Raw genomic sequence first — 16,140 nt, 5'->3', positions numbered from 1 at the left:
GAGGAGGAGGAGGAGAGGAGGAGGAGGAAGAGGAGGAGGAGGAAGAGGAGGAGGAGGAAGAGGAGGAGAGGAAGAGGAAGAGGAGGGGAGGAGGAAGGAGGAGGAGAGGGGAGGAAGAGAGAGGAGGGGAGAGGAAGAGGAGGGGAGGAAGTGGAGGGGGGAGGAAAGGAAGAGGAGGAAGAGGAAGTGGAGGAGGAGGAGAGAAGTGGAGGAGGAGAAAGAGGAGGAGGAAGTGGAAGGAGGGAGGAGAGGAGGAGGAGAAGAGGAGGAAGAAGAGGAGGAAGAGAGGAAGAGGAGGAGGAGGAAGAGGAAGTGGAGGGGAGGAGGAGGGGGAGGAGGAGGAAGGAGGAGGAGGAGAAGAGGAGGAGGGGGAGGAGGAGGAGGGGAGGAGAAAGGAAGAGGAAGAGGAGAGGAGGAAGAGGAAGAGGAGGAGGAGGAGGAGGAAGAGAAGGAGGGGGAGGAGGAGGAGGGGGAGGAGGAAGAGGAAGAGGAGGAGGAGAAGAGGAGGAGGAAGAGAAGGAAGAGGAGGAAGAGGAAGAGGAGGAGGAGGAAGAGGAGAAGGAGGAAGAGGAGGAGGAGGAAGAGGAGGAGGAGGAAGAGGAGGAGGAAGAGGAGAAGGAGGAAGAGGAGGAGGAGGAAGAGGAGGAGGAAGAGAAGGAAGAGGAGGAAGAGGAAGAGGAGGAGGAGGAAGAGGAGGAGGAGGAAGAGGAGGAGGAGAAGAGAGGAAGAGGAGGAAGAGGAAGAGGAGGAGGAGGAAGAGAGGAGGAGGAAGAGGAGGAGGAGGAAGAGGAGGAGGAGGAAGAGGAGGAAGACGATTACTAAAAACCTTCAACAGAACCTTAAAGGGACGGCGTCCTTCATGAGCAGAACCTGATCGCTACGTCTGCGCTAGCATCATCAGCGCTAGCAATCAGCAACTACTGCTGCCCGACCACCTGGGAAGGGTCAAAGGTCACCTCCATCCAGGAAAACGACTCGGAGAATCAGCTCCGGAATCCACAATCCTCAGCAGGTCAAAGGTCGTGACTGGACAACAGACACATGGAAACATGGCCCTGTGGCTGCGGCAGGAACATTTTTGTCTTGTCAGGAAGCAGCTGAGAAGCTGCAGCAGGTCAGCCGGGCCAAAGGTGGTGCTGTGACACGGACAGAACCAAACAGGAAACAGAACCAAACAGGAAACAGAACCAAACAGGAAACAGAACCAAACAGGAAACAGAACAACGTGAGAGAGGCGCTTTTAGGACGGACATGAAGATGTGATGATTTATGAAAACATGAAACATTTTTAAATTTATCCTCCAGAAATGAAAAATTGATTTTGGATAAAATTTATATTTGGCTCCAGTTCCTGTTAAGTCCGTCATTTATTAACCGGGTTTTACCTGCAATGCTGTTGATATCATGATACATGAATATTTAGTTATTATTATACATGAATATTTAGTTATTATTATACATGAATATTTAGTTATTATTATACATAAATATTTAGTTATTATTATACATGAATATTTAGTTATTATTATACATGAATATTTAGTTATTAATATACATGAATATTTAGTTATTATTATACATGAATATTTAGTTATTATTATACATAAATATTTAGTTATTATTATACATAAATATTTAGTTATTGTTATACATGAATATTTAGTTATTATTATACAACAATATTTAGTTATTATTATACATGAATATTTAGTTATTATTATACATGAATATTTAGTTATTATTATACATAAATATTTAGTTATTATTATGCATGAATATTTAGTTATTATTATACAAGAATATTTAGTTATTAATATGCATGAATATTTAGTTATTATTATACATAAACATTTAGTTATTATTATACATAAATATTTAGTTATTATTATACATAAATATTTAGTTATTATTATACATAAATATTTAGTTATTATTATACATGAATATTTAGTTATTATTATACATGAATATTTAGTTATTATTATACATGAATATTTAGTTATTATTATACATAAATTTTAGTTACTATTATACATGAATATTTAGTTATTATTATACATAAATATTTAGTTATTATTATACATGAATATTTAGTTTTATTATACATAAATATTTAGTTACTATTATACATGAATATTTAGTTATTATTATACATGAATATTTAGTTATTATTATACATAAATATTTAGTTATTATTATACATAAATATTTAGTTATTATTATACATAAATATTTAGTTATTATTATACATAAATATTTAGTTATTATTATACATAAATATTTAGTTATTATTACATATGAATATTTAGTTATTATTATACATAAATATTTAGTTATTATTATACATGAATATTTAGTATATTATACATGAATATTTAGTTATTATTATACATAATATTTAGTTATTATTATACATAAATATTTAGTTATTATTATACATGAATATTTAGTTATTATTATACATAAATATTTAGTTATTATTATACATGAATATTTAGTTATTATTATACATGAATATTTAGTTATTATTATACATGAATATTTAGTTATTATTATACATAATATTTAGTTATTATTATACATGAATATTTAGTTATTATTATACATAAATATTTAGTTATTATTATACATGAATATTAGTTATTATTATACATGAATATTTAGTTATTATTATACATAAATATTTAGTTATTATTATACATAAATATTTAGTTATTATTATACATGAATATTTAGTTATTATACATAAATATTTAGTTATTATTATACATGAATATTTAGTTATTATACATAAATATTTAGTTATTATTATACATGAATATTTAGTTATTATACATGAATATTTAGTTATTATTATACATGAATATTTAGTTATTATTATACATAAATATTTAGTTATTATTATACATGAATATTTAGTTATTATTATACATGAATATTTAGTTATTATTATACATGAATATTTAGTTATTATTATACATAAATATTTAGTTATTATTATTCCTAAATATTTAGTTATTATTATACATCGCTGGTCCCGGTCCGGGTCGCTGGTCCCGGTCCGGATGTGCCGGTTGGCCTGAAGCCGGGAAACGGCAGAGATTTGTCCCGGAGCGACTCTGTCAGCCTGTCGGTTCTGATCCAGCAGGATGAAACTTTGCTCTGCAGCAGCAGAAGCAATAAAACCCGACTCAGCGTCTGAAATATGGATTTAGAGCAGAACCGGGCCGAGCGGCTTCAGTTCATGTATTTTTCTAATAAAGGCAGGAATGAAAGTGAAATAAATCCTCTGATCTGTTTTTATTGCTCTGCAGAACGAGGCGCACACTGCTCACTGAATGACTGCGGTCAGGAGCGACTTGGATCTATTTTTATCTGCAGAGTATTTTTAGCAGCAGCAGAAGATCTGAGTCTCTGCAGAGTCGGAACCAGAACCGCTCAGCCTCCTTCATACAACATGAAACTTTCATATCAGTTTTCTGGTTATCAGTGGAAAACGTCACTTCCTCAGATTCTTGAGTTCAAAACCTCAGAGGAACAAAACGATGCGGAGTTAAAATTGGAGTGGATGCATCATCACTTACCAGATATATTTATTACTACATGAAGAAAAGTTCATGTTCTGCAGAACTTTACTGACCCAATCAGGCTGAGCTTTAATCAATGTTTTGACTGCAGAAACAGAGAGAGAGGAAAACATAACTAAACCAAACATTCACATTATTTAGCAGATAAACTGTCTGATCGGCCATAAAGGAGTTTTTTCATGTTTCTGTGAAAATTAGGACAGTTTCTGTACATTTTTAAATCCTGCAATATAAAAACTGCCTCAGTGCTGCCCTCATTGGGTAGATCCTGGTACTGCAGTAACATTTCCCTATTGGTGCCAACTGGATTGACGTCAACGTCACAGCGCCCCCTGGAGGAGAGCGCTGATAGCAACGATGACAAGCGTCGCTTTCGTGAAGAAAATTCGCCAGATTCGTTTCTCGTCTCTTTGGGGTGTGAAAAGCCGCCAGAACCTGCCAAGTCGGTAACAGAGTTTTCTCTCATCGCCACTTCTAGCCACGCTAAACGTAAACATTTACGTTTCTATAAGTTTCGTGTGAAAGCCAGGAATCCCTCATGGCCCTCAGCACCACTCCTCCTCTGCCTTGCTGCTCACTGAGAGGGAAACCCCCGGCGACGGAGACTGACTCATGTCTTCCTCCTCCTCTGATTAGCTCACTGTCTGGGAGGATCCCCCCAACCTTTGACCTCCCTCGGGTTTCACAGCATCGTTATTCAGAGTCTCTATCAGCTCCTCTTCCTCTTCCTCTTCCTCTCATCCTCTGCTTGTTATGGAGGAAGCAGACCAGGCTGAGATGGATCGCTGCACAAACAAATGTTTGTTCTGCCCTCCGCAAACCCCAGAGAGACACACACACACACACACACACACACACACACACACACACACACACACACACACACACACACACACACACACACACACACACACACACACACACTAATGTCTCCCCACCTCCTGGTGTGTGAGCAGAGAGGAAGATAGAAGAGAATTTTATTCTCTGGGTTTGGATCTGGAAAACTGGGATGGATGGATCAGGGTGATAGGGTCAAAGGTCAAGAGCAGCAGGCGTTTCTTTACAAGCCAAAAACATAGAAGTCAAAGGTCGCATTCTTGGCTCCTCCCTCCATCCTGATGGCGGAGGAGGAAAAACGGAGGGGAAGATGATGATGGAGGAAGGAAGGCGATGGGGGGGGGAGGGAGGGGTGTCACATGACTTCATCAGGGGGAGGGGGGGGGGGGCACCACCTGAACCCAACAGTCCCAGAGGAACCAAAGAGCCTGTTAATGTCTGCAACACGACTTTAATCAGACTTCACCTCACACACACACACACACCGACACACACACCGACACACACACCGACACACACACCTACACACACACCGACACACACACCTACACACAGGCCAACACACACACCGACACACACACCGACACACACCTACACACACACCGACACACACACCTACACACACACCTACACACACACACCGACACACACACCGACACATATTGACCCCCGTCCCGTGGGTGTGTGTTGGCGTGTTAATGTGTGTCTGGCGGTGAAATCCAGTCATTACTGCCAAGACCCACAAGCTGCCCCACAAAACCAGAGGGAGAAACACACACACACACACACACACACACACACACACACACACACAATTATAGAAAATAAAGTATTTTTCTAAGACTAAATTATTTATCTTAATATTAAATGAAGTTTTTGTATGAATACCAACAAAAGCCTCATTCAACATAATTTTCCTTTCATTGTTTAACTTGTTTCTCTTTATTTATTTGCTGTAAAGTTTTTGTTTGAACATTTTTTAAAACCATTTTATGATTTGTGATTCAAACCTTCAGACGTTTTGCCTTCTGTCGGCTTTTCTCCGATTATGTTTTGGATTTAAGATGCGGTCTCCTAGCAACCAGCACAGACAAGGCTTTGTGCAATTTGGAGGTGTGTGTGTCGAGTCAGATCCTTCAGCTCCATGCTGCGTTTTCTTCAGAATATTCTAGATTAACTTTACTTGTCTAAATTTTAATTTATGGTCATAGTAAGCGCTGCCACTAGGGGGCGCCAGCTGTACTGGCAGTGAACTGGTTTACATCAACTGGTGATTAACTGGTGATTAACTGGTAACGTCATGAACACACAGGGAGCCGACTGGTGGCTTCATGGAGGAAAATCTTTCTTCTTAATCATCATCAGGAGTTGTTTTATTTGATATTAAATAATTTTTCATCCATTAGTGCCTTAACCTCTGACTCATCCCATAATACTCAGCAAACTTTCACCACCTTCATCACACTCCTCCTCCTCTTCCTCCTCCTCTCATTAACTCTCCCCCTCATCGCGTCAAGCCTCCGGCAACACATATGGCCGTCACGCTTCCCACCATTAAATAAAACACACACACACACACACCACACACACACACACACACACACACACACACACACACACACCACACACACACACACACACACCAGCCAACGCCAACTGGTGCCCCTGTTTCTGCCTCCTTGTGGAGATCGGTCCTGCCACTCATTTAAGCCTCCTCTTCATCATCCCCCCTCCTCTTCATCATCCCCCCTCCTCTTCATCACATTAACTTCCTGCTCCCCTCGTTTCTGCCTTATTGTCTCCTCTGTGCCGCAGAAAAGAAGTGTGTGTGTGTGTGTGTGTGTGTGTGTGTGTGTGTGTGTGTGTGTATGTGTGTGTGTGTGGAGGAGGGGTGATGCTGGTTGGGGACGGGGGTGAATGAGTGGTTTCCAAGGCAACGAGCCACATTGCCGCAGTGGATACGAACGGGAGGAGGAGAGGGTGAAAATGAGAACAGAGATGTGTGTGTGTGTGTGCGTGTGTGTGTGTGTGTGTGTGTGCGTGTGTGTGTGTGTGTGTTTGTGTGTGTTTGTGTGCGTGTGTGTGTGTGTGTGCGTGTGTGTGTGTGTGTGTGTGTGTGTGTGTGTGTGTGTGTAAACTGTCAGCAGAGTGACTTTAACTGGATGTAATGGTTTTCAGGCAGAGTGTGAATGAGGACTGGGATGTTTGGGTGTCCAGCCGATAAACACGTCAGATGTAAACCGTAACAAAGCCGCGATGATGAAACCGCAGGAAAAACACAGAAACAGTTCAGGGATAAAACATCAATCAGTGAAAGCAGCTGGCCATCTTCAGCTCACTTCCACTGCTAACTTAGAAAACACTTAGCGCCTCAACCTCAGCTAAAGTACGCCGTCTCCAGCTAAGTGGAATTGTGGGAAATAAATCTGTCACGAGAAATGCTGGTAACATGCTAATAGTGGAGCTAATTTTTTAGGTTAGCACTTTTTGCTGTTTTGCTAACTGTGAAAATGCAAAGTGCACTTAGCTTGACCTCCTAACCCTAACCCCTAACCCCAATCCTAACCCTAACCCTATTTTTCTAAACTCAGCTGAATAAAGTTTGACATCTTCCACTGACTTCATGTTGGTGTTCAGCTTTAGCATTAGCATCCACCTAATTGTCTTGCTAGCTTTAGCGCTAGCAAGACTGATGCTTATAATCAGTGCTAAATAGGCCAGCTAACTGTTTAGCAAGTCCTTCCCAAAGTTGCTTTGAATTTAATTTGAATTTATTTATTTGGGAAAGTGCAAATAAATAACATTTTTAATATGACAGCATTAGCCAGAATGCTATCACATTCTGATCATCTCAGTAAACTGAAGGACAGTTCAAAGGTCACGCCTCAGAGCTGTAATATATCTCTATTACTTTTACTGAGCTGATTTTTAGAAGAAGTGTTCCCATGATGCAGTTCTTGGAGGAAGTGTAAACGGGAAACATCCTGAAGAGAAACCAACATCTGAGTGAGAAAAGAGCCTGACAGTCACAACTCAGGGAAAATCCAAAGCAACTGAGCTGCTGCAGAGATCCAAACTGCTGCAGGTCGGGACTCGGGTCGGGACCAACGTTCCCTCTAATTGTTCATGTGTCTGGGCGTACACACAAGCTTCCTGAACACACTGAGGACCACTGTGAGCATCATCAGTGTACACGGCGTGGCCACGCACAAGTATCATAAATCTGGGATCATAGAAAGTTGCATGGCTTATTAAAAAAATCAAATTACATCAGCAATTTTCATTGGTTTGCTTTTAATTTAAGTGATTTGCTCAATTAAAATAATAAAGGAAAGAAAACATTGCTGTTTAAGATGCATGCTATAAGTAAGAGTCCTGCTTCAGCCAGGGTGAGAAATGAGACATTACACCTTTCAGACATAAATGTTTGTTCATATTAAAACATTCACATTTTGCACAATGAAATGTTTTCTGTAGCTTGTGATGCAGTATAAATTCTTGTAAATATTTAATGACAGTTTTTTTCACGTCTGCCCTTCTCACTTCTCCAGTGGTTGTTCACTTAGCCCAGGTTGATGGTCAGTCTGCTTCTTGCTTTATGTGCTTGAATTCAGCATATTGACTGTTAATGGCCTCCATAATCTGTGGGTGGAGGAGAATGGCCTCATACTTCTTTGCCAGTGTACAAATGTCTGCTTATCCATAGTCAAAAGTCTGAACTCAACATTTCAGTATCAAATGCAGACCATTCCTTTCATTTGATTTGATTCCATTTGGTCTTAGAAGAAGTGCATTTATTTTTTTTTACTTTGGCTTGGTGAGTGGATGTCCCACTAGACATGATAAGGTGATGGCTTTCACGTTTCTTAACTCTACCGCACTATTCTCACCTGCACGGCCATATGACCAAGGCACGTAACCCACGTAGCGAAAGTGAACCGTATCGTATCATTGGCTGGATTCCTGTCACTCACTGAGTTTGATCGCAAAGTAGTACGGAAAAAATTTATTGGTTCATAGTCAAAACTGATGTCTGAGCTCAATGTCCACTTTACATTGGACTTTATTTTATGCGCTACATAGATTTTCTTGTGCGCTGAGAATATGTGAGCAGTGCGCAGGCAGCTTAGAGGGAACATTGGTCAGGACTCGGGTCAGGATGCGGGTCGGACTCGGGTCGGGATGCGGGTCAGGACTCGGGTCGGGATGCGGGTCGGGATGCGGGTCAGGATGCGGGTCGGGACTCGGGTCGGGATGCGGGTCAGGACTCGGGTCGGGACTCGGTGTTAGCTACGACTTGTCTTCATGAACAATGAGCTACAGCTGCCTGATGGAGATCAACAGAACCTCCTCCGGTCCAGACCCGGCGACTTGTCAAGCCCTTAAATTTACAAGTTTTTGTCTTAAATGTCTTTTGGCGGTCATTTGCTTCTTTTCTCAATCAGGATACGATAAGCTGTCGGACGCACTAATCAGTTGGTGCCACTGGATTTTATTTTGTTTTTGTTTCTTTTCTTCGTGATTCTGAGAATCGTTTTAAGTCAGGAAATCGCTCCCAGACGTTGGTGTCATTCAGACCAGACTCTTCATCCCACTGAAACTCCTTTCATCTCATTTAATCTCCTTCCTGTTTCTGAGTTTGTTTGAACTCAACTTGAACGTCTTAAAGAGGCGGACCCGGTCCGCTCCGAGTGGTTCCGTTCTCATTGAAACCCAGAGCATGCTGCCGGCTGCAGATCGGCCATTAGCAGGCCGACAGCCTTCCTCCACACGTCGGAGCGTGTCAGTGGGAACGGAGTGGCGGTTTGATCCGGCCCTCCGTCTTCAGGAATGTTTTATTGATTAGAACAAGCAGCGCCGAGCGGAGCAGCTTTGTTCAAGGGCAAAGCAGCAAGTTTAGCACTTAGCCGCCTGACAGCGAGAGAGCGGGCGGAGGAAGAGCCGACCGGATACACCTGGAGGGTCGGACAGGTAGCAGGTCCAGAGAGACGCGTCTCATAACTGCCTGTCCATTAACAGGAGAAATAATCTAACATGCTGTTATTAAACTCCGATCCAAAGCAAAGTCCAACTGAGCAGAATATTTTAAAATGGGCACAAAAAACACTATTTTCAATAAAAACAGCCTGGAAATCCAACCTGTTGCATTTATCAGTTTGACAACCATCATATTTTACAGTGTAGACCCCATCAACCAATCAGGTTGTGTCCATAGCGGAGAGCCACAAAGCTGTGGTTTGGTCCTCTCCTGATTACGGTTTCATTACTGAAGGTGATCAACAGATTAGTGAAAAGAAACATTTTGATCAGGAAACGGTTCAGTTCATTCAGTTCGTTCAGTTCATTCAGTTCATTCAGTTCGTTCAGTTCGTTCAGTTCATTCAGCTGAAGTTCACAGAAGAAATGAAACTGAACAAGGTCACATTAATGACCTTAACGACCCAAATACTGTATGTCCCCATACTGACTTATATTGACTAATGATGACCTTAGCGACCTTAATGATGACCTCAACGACTCTAATGATGACCTTAATGATGACCTTAGTGACCCTAATGATGACCTTAGTGACTCTAATGATCACCTTAGTGACCCTAATGATGACCCTAGTGACCCTAATGATGACCTTAGAGACTCTAATGATAACCTTAGTGACCCTAATGATGACCTTAGCGACCTTAATGATGACCTTAGTGACCCTAATGTTGACCTTAGTGACCTAATGATGACCTTAGTGACCCTATGGATGACCTCAGCGACTCTAATGATGACCTTAGTGACCCTAATGATGACCTCAGCGACTCTAATGATGACCTTAGTGACCCTAATGATGACCTTAGTGACCCTATTGATGACCTTAGCGACTCTAATGATTACCTTAGCGACTCTAATGATGACCTTAGTGACCCTAATGATGACCTCAGCGACTCTAATGATGACCTTAATGACCCTAATGATGACCTAAGTGACCCTATTGATGACCTTAGCGACTCTAATGATGACCTTAATGACCCTATTGATGACCTTAGCGACTCTAATGATGACCTTAATGACCCTAATGATGACCTTAGCGACTCTAATGATGACCTTAATGACCCTAATGATGACCTCAGCGACTCTAATGATGAGCTCAGCAACTCTAATGATTACCTTAGCGACTCTAATGATGACCTTAATGACCATAATGATGACCTCAGCGACTCTAATGATGACCTTAGTGACCCTAATGATGACCTTAGTGACCCTATTGATGACCTTAGCGACTCTAATGATGAGCTCAGCAACTCTAATGATTACCTTAGTGACCCTAATGATGACCTTAGTGACCCTATGATGACCTTAGCGACTCTAATGATGACCTTAGTGACCCTAATGATGACCTTAGTGACCCTATGATGACCTTAGCGACTCTAATGATGAGCTCAGCAACTCTAATGATTACCTTAGCGACTCTAATGATGACCTTAGTGACCCTAATGATGACCTCAGCGACTCTAATGATGACCTCAGCAACTCTAATGATGACCTTAATGACCCTATTGATGACCTTAGCGACTCTAATGATGACCTTAATGACCCTATTGATGACCTTAGCGACTCTAATGATGACTTTAATGACCCTAATGATGACCTTAGCGACTCTAATGATGACCTTAATGACCCTAATGATGACCTTAGTGACCCTATTGATGACCTTAGCGACTCTAATGATGACCTTAGCGACTCTAATGATGACTTTAATGACCGTAATGATGACCTTAGTGACCCTATTGATGACCTTAGCGACTCTAATGATGACCTCAGCGACTCTAATGATGACCTCAGCAACTCTAATGATGACCTTAATGACCCTATTGATGACCTTAGTGACCCTATTGATGACCTTAGCGACTCTAATGATTACCTTAGCGACTCTAATGATGACCTTAGTGACCCTAATGATGACCTCAGCGACTCTAATGATGACCTTAATGACCCTAATGATGACCTAAGTGACCCTATTGATGACCTTAGCGACTCTAATGATGACCTTAATGACCCTATTGATGACCTTAGCGACTCTAATGATGACCTTAATGACCCTAATGATGACCTTAGCGACTCTAATGATGACCTTAATGACCCTAATGATGACCTCAGCGACTCTAATGATGAGCTCAGCAACTCTAATGATTACCTTAGCGACTCTAATGATGACCTTAGTGACCCTAATGATGACCTCAGCGACTCTAATGATGACCTCAGCAACTCTAATGATGACCTTAATGACCCTATTGATGACCTTAGCGACTCTAATGATGACCTTAATGACCCTATTGATGACCTTAGCGACTCTAATGATGACTTTAATGACCCTAATGATGACCTTAGCGACTCTAATGATGACCTTAATGACCCTAATGATGACCTTAGTGACCCTATTGATGACCTTAGCGACTCTAATGATGACCTTAGCGACTCTAATGATGATGACTTTAATGACCGTAATGATGACCTTAGTGACCCTATGATGACCTTAGCGACTCTAATGATGACCTCAGCGACTCTAATGATGACCTCAGCAACTCTAATGATGACCTTAATGACCCTATTGATGACCTTAGCGACTCTAATGATGACCTTAATGACCCTATTGATGACCTTAGCGACTCTAATGATGACCTTAATGACCCTATTGATGACCTTAGCGACTCTAATGATGACTTTAATGACCCTAATGATGACCTTAGCGACTCTAATGATGACCTTAATGACCCTAATGATGACCTTAGTGACCCTATTGATGACCTTAGCGACTCTAATGATGACCTTAATGACCCTAATGATGACCTTAGTGACCCTATTGATGACCTTAGCGACTCTAATGATGACCTTAGCGACTCTAATGATGACCTTAATGACACTAATGATGATCTCAACGACTCTAATGATGACCTCAGCGACTCTAATGATGACCTCAGCAACTCTAATGATGACCTTAATGACCCTATTGATGACCTTAGCGACTCTAATGATGACCTTAATGACCCTAATGATGACCTTAGCGACTCTAATGATGACCTCAGCAACTCTAATGATTACCTCAGCGACTCTAATGATGACCTTAGTGACCCTAATGATGACCTTAGTGACCCTAATGATGACCTTAGTGACTCTAATGATGACCTTAGCGACTCTAATGATTACCTTTGTGACCCTAATGATGACCTTAGTGACTCTAATGATGACCTTAGCGACTCTAATGATTACCTTAGTGACCCTAATGATGACCTTAGTGACCCTTGATGACCTTAGCGACTCTAATGATGACCTTAGCGACACTAATGATGACCTTAGTGACCCTAATGATGACCTTAGCGACTCTAATGATGACCTTAGTGACCCTAATGATGACCTTAGTGACCCTAATGATGACCTTAGTGACCCTAATGATGACCTTAGTGACCCTAATGATGACCTTAGTGACCCTAATGATGATCTCAGCGACTCTAATGATGACCTTAGTGACTCTAATGATGACCTTGGTGACTCTAATGAGACCTTAGTGACTCTATGATGACCTTAGCGACTCTAATGATGACCTTAGCGACTCTAATGATTACCTTAGTGACCCTAATGATGACCTTAGTGACTCTAATGATGACCTTAGCGACTCTAATGATTACCTTAGTGACCCTAATGATGACCTTAGTGACCCTATTGATGACCTTAGCGACTCTAATGATGACCTTAGCGACACTAATGATGACCTTAGTGACCCTAATGATGACCTTAGCGACTCTAATGATGACCTTAGTGACCCTAATGATGACCTTAGTGACCTAATGATGACCTTAGTGACTCTAATGATGATCTCAGCGACTCTAATGATGACCTTAGTGACTCTAATGATGACCTTAGTGACCCTAATGATGACCTTAGCGACTCTAATGATGACCTTAGTGACCCTAATGATGACCTTAGTGACCCTATTGATGACCTTAGCGACTCTAATGATGACCTTAGCGACACTAATGATGACCTTAGTGACCTAATGATGACCTTAGCGACACTAATGATGACCTTAGTGACCCTAATGATGACCTTAGCGACTCTAATGATGACCTTAGTGACCCTAATGATGACCTTAGCGACTCTAATGATGACCTTAGTGACTCTAATGATTACTTTAGTGACCCTAATGATGACCTTGGTGACCTAATGATGACCTTAGTGACTCTAATGATGATCTCAGCGACTCTAATGATGACCTTAGTGACTCTAATGATGACCTTAGTGACCCTAATGATGACCTTAGTGACCCTAATGATGAGGTTCTAGTGGTGATCTGAACGGTGGGTAATGTGCATGGTGTTGGTTGGTTCTGACCCGACAGCAGCAGCTCCTGCTCCATCACGCCGCAGCCCAGCACCTCCATCCAGTCGCCCTGGAAACGCACCTCCATCTCAAAGGAGGGGTGAGTGAAGGGGAAGTAGCAGTCGACCCACCTGACCTCCACGTCTGTGGGGAGGAAAACCAGGGTGAGGAAGCTGTAGAGGAACTCAGCGGTCCGGCTGATCCGGTCCGGCCTCACCTGGTCCAAACAGGTGTGTGACGAGTCGGGTCAGGGTGGTCTTCAGGTCGAACTCCACCAGCTTGACGGCCTCCAGGCTGTGGCTCTCCTGCTTCTGGGCGGTCCGGCGCCCGCCGCGCTCGAACAGGCTCAGCTCTTCCCGCCGCGGACCCTGAGAAACAGCTGCAGAACACACAGTCAGAGGTTCTGCCGCGGCCCGGTCCGCTCGGCCGCACGGCGCCGTCAGAACCTCGTGGTCGGAGAAGAGGCGGACCCCCTCCATCTGGTGGAAGACCGGGTAGTGGCTGGCGTCGACCTCGTCCCGCCGGTACACGTCTCCGGCCAGCAGGAAGGCGTCCAGACCGGACCGGACCAGGTCCCTCTGGTGGGCCGAGGTGTGGGCCCGCAGCATGGTGGTTCTGGAGGCAGCAGGACGAACGGGTCAGAACCAGTGAGGGTCAGCGTGGCACCGAGGGAGCAGCTCACCTGTTCAGGTAGTAATTATCGCCGCGCTTCCTGCTGGGGTGATCAGGAGGAATCAGCAGGCTGCAGGACAGAGAGAGAGAGGACCGGGTCGGAACCGGGTCTGGACCGGGTCGGAACCAGGTCTGGACCGGGTCTGAACCGGGTCTGGACCGGGTCTGGACCTGGTCTGGACCGGGTCTGAACCGGGTCTGGACCGGGTTTGGACCGGGTCTGAAACGGGTCTGAACCGGGTCGGAACTAGGTCTGGACCGGGTCTGAACCGGGTCTGAACCTGGTCTGAACCGGGTCTGAACCGAGTTTGAACCGGGTCGGAACCGGGTCTGGACCGGTTCTGAACCCAGCTTCCCTCATTCATCCTCTTTTCTAGCAGAAACATGTAACCAGCTTCAGTCTCAGTGGAGTCGATGTGGAGAACCAGAACCAGAACCAGAACCAGACCCAGATCCAGAACCAGACCCAGAACCAGACCCAGAACCAGAACCAGAACCAGATCCAGAACCAGACCCAGAACCAGGACCAGAACCAGGACCAGATCCAGAACCAGACCCAGAACCAGAACCAGAACCAGAACCAGACCCAGAACCAGACCCGACCCGGTCGGTGCATCAGGGAGCCTCTGACCTGTCAAAGTTCTGCTCCACCGTCACCACTGGACTCAGGTTGTCGTGGACGGAGAACAGCGGGTTGCCCCATCGACCGACGAAGGAGCTGCAGAGGAACCAAGATGGAGGCTGCAGCTATGAACCAATCAGAACTGGGATGATCGGGATCAATAAACTATTTTAACTGTTTCCTGACTCCGCTTGGAAAACACGTCGCCGCCCCTTTAACATCTTCCTCTGGCGTTTTCTGCAGCAGTTTCCAGTCATTTCTCAAGGTCAGAGGTCAGACACTGATGTTGGCTGACCGCCGCTGACTTTAGCTCGTTCTACCAAACCGATTGTTCAAGGCGTTTCCTGCAGACTGCGGTCTGCCGGGCAGGTGGGCCTCGGCTCGGCGCCCTCACCTGTAGAAGTGGGCTTTGATGCGCTCCTTGACGAGCCACAGCGGGTGGTTCGGCTGGTTGTGCAGGTGGAAGCCCACCTTGGCCAGGATCTTCGGCGTGACGTTGGTGAAGTGGTCGCGGGGGTAGGAGCGTCCCAGCAGCTCCACGGAGTCCGGGCCGATCACGGGCTGCAGGGTGTGGCCCTCGGCGGCGAGCCCCCGGCACGGCGCCGGGCCGCCGGCGGACCGGAACCCGGAGAGCGGGCGGCGGAGCAGAGGGCGGGTCCGGAGCCGGCATGGGAAGAACCGGGAACCGAACATCATGAGGACGAGTCCATGGAGCTGGAGAGGAACGGCAGGCAGAGGATGAGGTCTGGGACGGATCGGAACCGATCCGCTCGGTTCCCATCCGCTCGGTTCCGATCCGATCGGTTCCGATCCGATCGGTTCCGATCCGGCCCACACAGGATCACCCAGCCACTACCACATCATCTGGTTTCCATAGCAACCACGGATACCGACAGTCCGAACTTTATTTTGAAAGTTTAAAATCTTGTGAACTTTAAACTCCTGGAGTTTAATAAACTGCAGGATTTTCCTGGTTTTTACTGAACTTCCTGTTTCTGCTGAGGAAACAGGAAGTTGTTATTTAAAATATGAACAAGTGAAATGAACATCAGTAAATCATCAGCA

General features: G+C 44.0%; 1 protein-coding gene across 1 annotated transcript in view; it reads right to left on the bottom strand.

The window, feature by feature from the left end:
* Window positions 1-16,140, bottom strand: part of fars2 (phenylalanyl-tRNA synthetase 2, mitochondrial) — a 54,596-nt gene that overhangs the window by 29,525 nt on the left and 8,931 nt on the right. The window contains 5 exon segments of the mRNA XM_055025102.1: window positions 13,794-13,925; window positions 13,999-14,396; window positions 14,464-14,523; window positions 15,085-15,171; window positions 15,470-15,789. Of these exon segments, the coding sequence (XP_054881077.1) occupies window positions 13,794-13,925; window positions 13,999-14,396; window positions 14,464-14,523; window positions 15,085-15,171; window positions 15,470-15,771 (979 nt within the window). The 5' untranslated portion in view covers window positions 15,772-15,789.

The sequence above is a fragment of the Poeciliopsis prolifica genome, unplaced genomic scaffold (assembly GCF_027474105.1).
Source record: "Poeciliopsis prolifica strain line A6 unplaced genomic scaffold, Auburn_PproV2 SCAFFOLD136, whole genome shotgun sequence".
Classification (NCBI taxonomy): Eukaryota; Metazoa; Chordata; class Actinopteri; order Cyprinodontiformes; family Poeciliidae; genus Poeciliopsis; species Poeciliopsis prolifica.
The sequence above is the reverse complement of the archived record's forward strand: the minus strand, read 5'-3'. Positions and strand labels throughout refer to the sequence as shown.